Source organism: Ictalurus furcatus, chromosome 22, assembly GCF_023375685.1.
Source record: "Ictalurus furcatus strain D&B chromosome 22, Billie_1.0, whole genome shotgun sequence".
Lineage (NCBI taxonomy): Eukaryota > Metazoa > Chordata > Actinopteri > Siluriformes > Ictaluridae > Ictalurus > Ictalurus furcatus.
Genome location: NC_071276.1, coordinates 8,834,636 through 8,844,487, shown reverse-complemented (window position 1 = coordinate 8,844,487; position 9,852 = coordinate 8,834,636). Strand labels below are relative to the sequence as shown.

At 39.0% G+C, this 9,852-nt stretch overlaps 3 protein-coding genes across 18 annotated transcripts in view; 2 read left to right on the top strand and 1 right to left on the bottom strand.

The window, feature by feature from the left end:
• The first annotated feature begins 204 nt into the window (after window positions 1-204).
• Window positions 205-2,544, top strand: edf1 (endothelial differentiation-related factor 1). Of its 2 annotated transcripts, none has more exons than XM_053653974.1 (5): window positions 205-444; window positions 669-720; window positions 1,657-1,817; window positions 1,965-2,058; window positions 2,131-2,544. In XM_053653974.1, exons 1-5 carry the CDS (start codon window positions 370-372, stop codon window positions 2,325-2,327), a joined length of 579 nt encoding a protein of 192 aa, XP_053509949.1. In that variant the 5' UTR covers window positions 205-369; the 3' UTR covers window positions 2,328-2,544. The 2 variants fall into 2 exon arrangements, with proteins under 2 accessions (XP_053509949.1, XP_053509951.1); XM_053653976.1 differs by having other exon boundaries at window positions 209-444; window positions 2,160-2,544.
• A 124-nt stretch (window positions 2,545-2,668) lies between these two features.
• On the top strand, window positions 2,669-6,445 carry LOC128625556 (putative uncharacterized protein BRD3OS). The gene is made up of 2 exons (XM_053653977.1): window positions 2,669-4,550; window positions 5,798-6,445. The coding sequence occupies exon 1, from the start codon at window positions 4,185-4,187 to the stop codon at window positions 4,428-4,430; it is 246 nt and encodes an 81-aa protein (XP_053509952.1). The 5' UTR covers window positions 2,669-4,184; the 3' UTR covers window positions 4,431-4,550; window positions 5,798-6,445.
• The window catches only part of brd3b (bromodomain containing 3b), a 30,495-nt gene continuing 26,524 nt past the window's right edge, over window positions 5,882-9,852 (bottom strand). For 12 of the 15 annotated variants that reach the window (XM_053653963.1, XM_053653969.1, XM_053653968.1 and 9 more), the window contains 2 exons: window positions 7,915-8,040; window positions 5,882-7,062 (listed from right to left, as the gene is read on the bottom strand). In XM_053653963.1, the coding sequence (XP_053509938.1) occupies window positions 6,941-7,062; window positions 7,915-8,040 (248 nt within the window). In that variant the 3' untranslated portion in view covers window positions 5,882-6,940. Of the gene's footprint in view, window positions 7,063-7,914; window positions 8,041-9,852 lie in introns of those variants that run through there. The other 3 variants (XM_053653967.1, XM_053653970.1, XR_008388970.1) reach the window with 3 other exon arrangements.

Here is a 9,852-nt window from a genome sequence, read left to right as displayed (position 1 = left end):
TTTCCGCATATCCGCGAATATCGAACATACAAACAACTTTATTCCAGTCACAGACAATAGCACCTCAATCAGTAAGAAAAATATGATCATTATTCTTCAGAAACTTTTCATTTCTTATTATTATCAATGAGTTTAAAAGATTTTACAGTAAGTGAAATCTCAGCAAGAAAGACCCAATAGAGGCAAATCAGCTGACGCTTGATTTACGCAGTGACGTAGATCTCGCACTTCCGGCTTGCAACGTGAAGCGAGAGACCAAAGAAAGCCAACTCCTACTCCGAGACATTAGTTTAGCAAGGAGTTGGGCGTTTTATTGACTCCAGATAAGTTGCGTAATCTGTTATAAAACCAAATAATCTTCGAGAAAAGATGGCCGAGAGTGACTGGGATACAGTGACCGTGCTGAGGAAGAAAGGGTCCGCGTCGCAGGCCAAATCCAAACAGGTTCATATGCTAATGTTAATATTACAGCTAGCGAGCTTACTGTGTCAGATAATTACCAACAAACTGTCGTTTTTTATACTATTATATATAGCCAGGTGTATTGTTTAGCGGACAAGAGTTTTTTTTTTTTTTTTTTTTTTAAAAAAAAGATCATTAGCTAGGTGCGACTTTGTTTTCTGTTGAGCTCCTGAGCTAACTGTGTCTGATGAAATATTTCTTTGCAGGCAGTACTTGCAGCTCAGAGACGAGGGGAGGACGTGGAGACTACAAAGAAGTGTAAGACACCTGACTTTCACCTGATCATTGTGTACTTCCTCAACCAGTGTTGCCAACTTTTTGTTTGTGAGCTGCACGCATGCCCACAAAGTCATCAGATGACGTCATATTTTAGATTCGTGTATTAGTTGAATCAGTCAGTGCGTTTACATGGACAACAATAATCCGGTATTAACCTGATTAAGACAATACTCTGATTTAGAAAGTACCATGTAAACAGCAATTTTTAATGACCTTAATCTGATTAAGGTCATACTCGAAGTAAACACAAATTGAATTGACATGTGGAGTACTCCTGTTTTAGTCGCATTATCGAGGTGTATTACAGACATGTACACACCTTTAATCACACTATTAACATCGTGTGAGAGTTTTCACCGCATTTTGCGACAGGACACGTACACACTCGACACTACCGTTTTACGGCAAACAAGATAGCACGGCTGCGTCCCAAACCACGTACATGCCTACTATAGGCCTGTAGTAGATGAAATACATGTATCTCGGCTACTATATAGTAGATAAGTACGCGATTTGGGACGCAGGCCACAGTTTCAAGCAGTCGTCTATTTGCACGTACAACATGACAAATAATTAACTGCACTTGAAGCGTTAGTAAAAAATTTTAATAAAAACACCCAAAACTGTATATGGTACCATAACGAAGATGAACTGTATGTTGATATGTGAAATTCTGGAGGGACGGTGTGGCGCGGGGACGTAATGACGTGTGCCGTCAATCGATCTATGTTCTATAACATGTAAAACAGGAACGTGAAAGGAATATTCTAAAAGCAACTCATGTAGACACCTTAATCACAATATTGTCTTATTCAGAATAAGGTCAATAATTAGATTATTGTTGTCCATGTAAAGCTACTGAGTGTGTGCAATGTATGGGATCTTTGCTTTATTGTGTGTTGCTTTTCTTTGCAGGGGCTGCAGGTCAGAATAAGCAGCATGTTATAACTAAGAACACAGCCAAACTGGACAGAGAAACAGAGGAGCTCCATCACGAGCGAGTAACCCTGTCGGTGGGCAAAGCCATACAGCAGGGCCGGCAAAACAAAGGCTTAACCCAGAAGGACCTGGCCACAGTAAGTACTCTTGTAGAAAATCATACACGTTTTTCAGGAAGCAAATTAATGAGGTTCTTTTTGTGCATTGACCAAGATACAATTTGACTGGACTTTACTACCAGTACATCAGAATAGGGATGATATGAATATTGTTGTTTTCTTCAGAAAATTAATGAGAAGCCACAAGTAATTGCAGACTATGAAGCAGGAAAGGCCATCCCCAATAATCAAGTAATGGGAAAGATTGAGAGAGCTATCGGTGAGATTTCACTTTTTTAAATTCTTTTGAAAGCTTTCATTTTTTTAAGAAGCCTGATGTATGTGTCCAAAGTTTTTCCACTATATTCTGGTGATTGGCAGGACTTAAACTGCGTGGAAGGGAAATTGGGGAGCCCCTCGACACTGCTGTGCCCAAGAAGAAATGAACAAAAAATCCTCGAAATCCACCACTTAGCATGCAGAATCTCTCTCTCTATTCTGGCCTTACAGTCCGTTTCCACATGCTGCTGTCTCATCAAGTCCCTTTAAAACAGTTTTTTTTTTTGTTTTTTTTAAAAAAACTGCTTATTTAAGTGGTGGACCAAATGTCAATTAATTGACAATGTAATGAAATGAAAGCATCTTTGCTTGTGTAATACTGCTTTTTTCTTCTTCTTTTAATTTGGACAGACTGAACTGTCTCCTGTTGTGTACATTTACATAATTTTATGCTTGCTTTGAAATTTAAATAAATGTTCGCATTTGATTTAATTCCATAAGTGTTGGTTTGTTTAATATTTTACAGGGGTAAAATGAAAACATTGAAATGAATTACAAACTGCTGATTTGGCAAAATGTGCAACAACAAACTCAAATCAAATGTGCTGGGAAAATCTTCATTTTAAAAATAGGCATGCAGGGTTATGTATTTATTCCACTCACGCCTTCATGGCGCTAGTGCCAGTTTCTAATAAAACGTGCTGCTCTTACAGGAGGCACTTCATTGCAGTTAATTAAATGCAAACCAAAAGTGTACTATTGATGAATGTGACAACCAAAAATATGTGAAAATGCCTTTTTTTTTGCAATAATATTTTGTAGGTAGCCTTTCACACATTTTTATGTTGATGTAGTTTACCAGCCAGCTCATACTACAGTATTCATAGTGGCTACGTTTACATGCAGCCAAATATCTTAATAATCCGACTGATTGCTCAATAGGAATAAAAAACCTTTATGCAGACACATCGATCGGAATAATGTAAACCGATTGAGACCAATCCGAATGAAATATCTATCCGATTGAACGAGGTGGGTAATCTTTTATTATTATTATTATTATTATTATTATTATTATTATTATTATTATTATTATTAATAATCCGTGAAATAGAAGAAAACTAGCCATTTAAAGGTCCGTGTCTCATTACTTTCTCTGTTGGAATCAGCATGTCGTTCTGCGCATGCGTGTTTTAGTAACGCTGCGCACCTTGGGCAAGACAATGTCCTGTAAGAAAACACGTCATGTTATTTTAATCAAATATTGAGGTCGGATGGACGGTTTCAAACCACCGGGAACTAACAGTAAAGTTCAGCTATTAATAATCGCCGGACATCCAGTGAGGATGCAGAAACCTGCACAGAGTAATAAATAAATAAATATATATATGTATATGTATATATATATTTCATATTGGTAACATTACATGAAGTATTACATATCTCTTGTACTGATGAATAATATGTGCGTTTCATGTTTTTTGGTCCTGAAATTCGGACAGATAACTAGAATGAAATACTGAGCAGCTTCACTGCAGTCACGTGTAAAGTGTCAAGTTTAGGATAAATATAAACATTTGCAACTGGAAGGAATTCACTCGGATCGGCGAACAACTTTGCATTCACAAAGTACAAAGTCCCGGAACTATAAATCGGACTCGATGGTTCAGACGGACCCAAAATGAGAGGGACGCTGTTGCCACAGGCAGCAATTGGCGTTCCTTTGCTGGCTTATCAATGTTGTCAGTCTTTCACTTTTATAACAGGGATTTAATAAGCAGAGACGGTCAATAAAACCGCAATCCTAAACTCAGTCTCCAGGAACCATGCAACGGAGCTTATTTCGGGTTAAAACCTGCAGTTTCGGACTGATTACATCGAGTTTAATGGATACGAAGGTGGATAAACAAGCTAACGTTGGCATGTAACTACGGAATTACTTTGCACGTCAAAACGCAGAGCGGGTGCGTTTTATATGGACTAAAAGTTGATTGTTTACGAAGCGAAGCACTTTTACACTTGGTGTGTTTTTAAAGCGATGGCGTGATCGAGTGGAGGAGCGCTCTGACATGTCCTGCAGTCATCTCGCGCCACAGAGCCGACATTCCCACAGCACTACTGGGCAATATGGCAGAGAGATGTCCTCTGGCAGAGAAGGCCATGTCGGAAGGTTTCGCTCGGCTGCGGTACAGAGACACATCGCTGCTCATTTGGCAGCAGCAGCAGCTGGAGCTTGAGAAATCACCGACTAACTACCTGAACCGCAGCCGCAGCGCCTGGTACAGTCAGTACGGCAACCAGGCCGTGGTAGTGCGGGACAAAAACACGGTACACGCGCCTGAAAGCGGCTCCCGCATATGTTCTGTTATGTAACAGTGTTATGGGATTATACGAGTCCTTATTTGTAAACAGAGCGACAAATTCTCATTGCAGTTTCCGATATCGTCTTGGAAATAGCCGGACCTAGTTGCAGCTGTAAGTTTAATGTTAAAGGTATGTTACATGTTCCTCCTGTCTGAATGATATTCCTGAGACTCACACGTGCCATATAAAAATGATTGGACTGATTATCAACTGATAATCAGGAGCTTTATGCACGCCTCGGTGATGCAGTTTAACAGCTTTTCTTCAGTATTTTATATAAAATCACCCCAATATGCACAAAACACAATAAAGCAAATGAAAGGAACTAGTGAGCGAGAAGACACCATTGTGATTTTTTTTTCTTCAGATTTATTTACAAATAAAATAAAATAAAACAAAAAAAAAACCAAGGGGGCCGACGGTCCAATTTAGGAGTTTGTTTAGTTTCTGCATCAGTCAGTTTCACAGCAGCTCTAAACTTACTTTAGCTTGACTAATGTTGATGGTTTTACTTCAGAGTGGCTCATACATTATAAACAGTTAAAAAAAAAAAAAAAAAAAGCTTAAGAAATATAATGTAAATCAACATGCAATACACAAAGGTTTTCACTCATAAAAAAAAGAACTAAAATAACCTATTTATACCCAAAGCATCAACTAATAGGTGAATATACATGTACATATGTTATCATATAACATTTATATTTAAGCCTTTTTATGGGTGACATCTTTTAAAAACCTTTTATGCTCCCCCCCCTTTGTTTAGTGGAAGAGATATGCCAGTGACAATTATGGGAGAAAAGTAACACACTCAGAACACTAATACTGAGGGGAGGAAAAAAAAAAAAAGAAGAAATTCACTTCTCATGTCTTGATATCAGTGTTTCAACATCATCTGAGCTGCGAAAGGAAAATACAAATCCTGGCTTAACAGTTTCAACTCAGTTCTTCTGTTATTTAGACCACTAAACTTAAGGCAATGATAAAACATCCACTGTTTTGAGGGGACAGGGTAGAGTTTGATGTGTTGTTGATCTGGGTTATTGAAACTTTTTTTTTTTTTTTTTTTTTTTTTTAAGTACTAAACAAAGGAAATTATGTCTATAACGTTGTTCGGTTATGTAGGAGTTCAGTAATCAGTTCAAAGATGTGGCAAGAAAATATACCAACAACTTTTGTTCAGCATTGAAGTACCACTCAAAGCATTTAATATAGTATTCTGAAAGACATGGTGATTTAAAAAAAGGCTATTCATAAAATAGAGAAGTCATTAGTGTAATACTTCGGAAATGACTAAACACAACCTGCTGAAGTTAACACAGAGTACTGCTGTTTGTCTTTATAGGCGAATGAGACAACTGTCCTCTTTATTTCAGGGACACAGCCATGAGGACCAGACTACTAGTATTCCACATGAGAGCGAAGCATCCTGGATTAGAGACTTTGCCAAAGAGGAAAAGTACACATCAGACTGTTTATTATTGGCTCTTCACTGGGATCTTAGTCGGACTCAGACAGCCAATTATGCTTCAATAATAAATAATAGTTTTGTGAATTACTGCTCAATCAAAGACACTGGTGATTAATATGATAGATTCCAGAGGCTGTAGGAAAAACATTGTGTACATCATTGAAATATATCATTAGTGGAAAAAAAAGTTGAGTATGTTCAAATAATGTATAAAAACAAACCCATTATTGAGAATGTATAATGTAGTTAAAACAAAAGACAAAAACATCAAATACTGAATGAGAGACACGCACCGTGAGAAGGAAATTACAGCGCTGAGACAACTGAACCTACTGCAGACTACACACAGACCTCTCAAAGTACAGCTCTGAACTTTACTGACACGGGGAGAAAACAGTAAGCCATGGTACGACCCAGACCTGTTCACTCCACTTAGTCATGATGCACCAATTTTTAAAAGTTCCACTCATTTCTTGATATCTCTGTAACTCCTGGCAAACCAGGAGATGAAACATACCAGATGAAAAATAAATAAGTTCTTCTTTAAAATGGTAACAATAACTATCAGTGTAACTATCTGTAAAAGAAACGTGGAATGAGTTGAAACGTCATGCTTACATGACCGGCATAGCAGAAAGAGAGAAAGTTAGCTGCTTGCTCCTTCACACTTTCATACTTGATGAAGCTACTAATTTACTGAAACATGGCCAGGCGTTTGTCAGTCCACTAAATATGCACTTGTCATTGGGATCTTCTGAGCAAGAACCTGGGGGAAAAACAACTCAAAGTCTCCACAACCACAAAAATATCTGTCCTGGTGATGACCAGGTGTTTCCCTGTGAGGGCCGCCACTGTTCCACGGTCAGCTATCTTTATCCGTACAGGTCTTTATCCAAGCCGAGGGCGTTCTACAACAGGTTATTTTAAAATATCTTCTGTCTTTAGCTTCTAACTCCGTATGGAACAGGTCTTCAGGTGAGACACTATCAGGACAGTAAACACTACTCATTAGAAAAATGAAGGAGGTTGAAGTGTACATGTCAAGAGCTCAGTCCGAGTCGCTGCTCTCAGAACTGGAGCCGCTGGAGCTGCTGCTGCCCGTGTCGGAAGAACTGCTGCTGCCGCTCAGCCGAGATGGCCCGCCCCCTGGCGCTGAGCCCGCCTTCTCTGCTGGGTATAAGAGATGAAGATTAGAGCAAGGAATGGACAGAAAACAATAAATCAGATATGCCAAATTCAATGTCCTTACACTGGGCTTGCATAAGTAACCACCCCCATTTTTTCACCCCAAATGTATTACAACCTGGAACTGAAATGGTCTTAAATGGTCTTTATTTTACTGTTTGTTTAGGTATGTTGTAATAAACTCCGGGGCTTCCTAAGAACGGGTGTTACTTGACATGTTAACGGTACACAGTTCAACTCTATTCAACTAATTATGTGACTTATAATGCCAACTGGTTGCACTGGAACTAATTTAGTGGTTTCTACACTTTTATAGTAACAGCTTTCTGTAATTCACTATTATGGGCTATTTTGTGTAGATTCAAGACATAATACCAATTAAGTCCATTTCAGTTCCAGGTTGCAGAAGAGTTTTTTTTTTGGGGGGGGGGACGGACGGACTTATCCAATGGACCACAAGTCATTAAATTGGATGGTGTTATGACCCTCAGTAAGAACCCTTAGCCCTGCTCCCTTAGACACCAATGTGATTGTGTGTTATGATAGAATAAAGGCATGCGCACAGAGCAAAGCATTAATCATGACAGAATCGGACCAACAGTCCTCTAAGCAGCCAGAGACACTGAGGCAGGACGAAACTACTTCTAACTTTGATTCAATTGATCTAATCTCACTAACCCTTTAGGAACAGGACTGAAGCAAATTAAAGAGAAGGGGCATGTTATGGCCTTTAAGTTAGCAAAAAAAAACCCAGTTACAGACACATTGTAAAGAGAAAGGAATATTGTTATAAAGCAAATCCCTGTCTGTCCTCTCCACACACTGCCACATGGGTACCTTTTTTGGGCGGTTTCTTGTTGTTGTTCAGTTGTCCGCTCACGTCCTGCAGCCTCTTTTCTAACTCTTTCTTCTTTTCCTGAACCAGTTCCTCTTTAGTCTTGGCACTCTTTTTCCCAGTGCCCGCTGCAGGAGACACACAGCGGCGACCAGTGAGTCCTCAGCCTCGCACCCGCCGCCGTGGCAACAAGCAGCAAGAAGCACTTCAACTACACTGCAACTAATTCATCTACTGCAGTACAATGAGCTGATGCATACTACTACTTTATCTACAGTGTGTGTAGTGAATAAGCACCAGGGGTGGACAAATCAGTAGCCTGGGCACTCGGGAAAGATGGTTAATCATGTATCTGAATCACCAGTGCTTACGTGTCACTGCAAGACATGTGACTCAGGGAAACACTTCATCTGATGGTTTTATTCTCTTATCCATTAGTTGCTCAATGCCATTTCCTGAACTTAACATGCTCCAGTTGGTTGATATATACACTCGGCAAAAAAAAAGAACAAAAAAAAAAGAAACATCCCTTTTACAGGAGACTGTATTTTAAAGATAATTTTGTAAAATACAAATAAGCTTTACAAATCTTTATTGGAAAGGGTATAAACAATGTTTTTCATGCTTGTTCAATGAACCATAAACAATTATTGCACATGCTCCTGTGGAACAGTCCTTAAGACACTAACAGTTTACAGGCCGTAGGCGATTAAAGACACAGTTACAATAACTTAAGACACTAAAGAGACCTTTCTACTGACTCTGACAAACACCAGAAGAAAGATGTCTAGGGTTCCTGCTCACCTGCGTGAACATGCCATAGTCCTGCTGCAGGAAGGCATGAGGACTGCAGATGTGTCCAGAGAAATAAACGGCAATATCTGTAATGTAAGACGCCTAAGACAGTGCTACAGGGAGACAGGAAGGACAGCTGATTGTCCTTGCAGTGGAAAATTACATGTAACCGTGTGTCCCCCAGACGTGATGGAGAACTTGTAGATGCCTTGGTGGAAGAGTGGAGGAACATCTCACAGCAAGATCTGGTGCAGTCCATGAGGATGAGATGCACTGTAGTACTTAAAGGAGTTGGTGGACACACCAGATACTGACTGTTACTTTTGATATTGACCCCCCACCTTTAATCAGGGACTCATTATTCCATTTCTGTTCCTCAAATGTCTGAAATTTGTTCAGTTTATGTCTCAGTCATTTAATCTTTTTATGTTAATACAAATATTTACACATGTTAAGAAATTTGCTGGAAATAAAAGCAGTCGAATGTGAGAGGACGTTTCTTATTTTGCCGAGCATATTTCTTCGCTTGGTTATTCATGTCAATGCCGTAACTCTAACCTGCTATTCTGCACTACAAACATCAACCAAGGACACATTCTGGCCTGTTTTTGCAACCATCCAGACTTCTTCAATTTTCAATACGATAGTAATATTAGTGCCGAGTATCTTCCGATACTGACATCCTAAGTTGTGTTCTGTGCTCACATGATGTTTCCTATCAGGCAACATAATGCATTCACAGAATAAACTACCAGTGGATCGGCTTGGAAAATGCGTCAAATATGATCTGATGCCAATTCAGTATTTTAAACCAGTATCAGATCAGTACATCCCTACAATCACAAAAATTGCACCAGATTGTATCAAGACACTGTAACTACCTAACTACCTGATCATAAATTTATTTGCATAAAATTATGTCACATTTTCACCCGTTATTGATGCTAGCTAGCAAAGTTAAGGTATTTAGCTGACTATTCTGCAAAATGTCCTTGCTCTTACAATACAGATTTTGTCTGTACAGGAAGTAAAAAGGCACAAAACATGAATCTTTCCCTAAGCCAAATCGATTACATGTGCAGTTATGTCTTCTACATTTGTGATATTATCTGTAATATATACAGTGGAGTATCCACCTAGCTAAT

What these genes read in the sequence shown, in the direction of transcription:
- edf1 (XM_053653974.1), top strand. Translation starts at nt 370, where the DNA reads ATGGCCGAGAGTGACTGGGATACAGTGACCGTGCTGAGGAAGAAAGGG. An exon ending in CCCAGAAGGACCTGGCCACA is followed by an intron (nt 1,818 to 1,964) that starts GTAAGTACTCTT and finishes TGTTTTCTTCAG; the next exon opens with AAAATTAATGAGAAGCCACA. An exon ending in AAAGATTGAGAGAGCTATCG is followed by an intron (nt 2,059 to 2,130) that starts GTGAGATTTCAC and finishes ATGTGTCCAAAG; the next exon opens with TTTTTCCACTATATTCTGGT.
- LOC128625556 (XM_053653977.1), top strand. Translation starts at nt 4,185, where the DNA reads ATGGCAGAGAGATGTCCTCTGGCAGAGAAGGCCATGTCGGAAGGTTTC.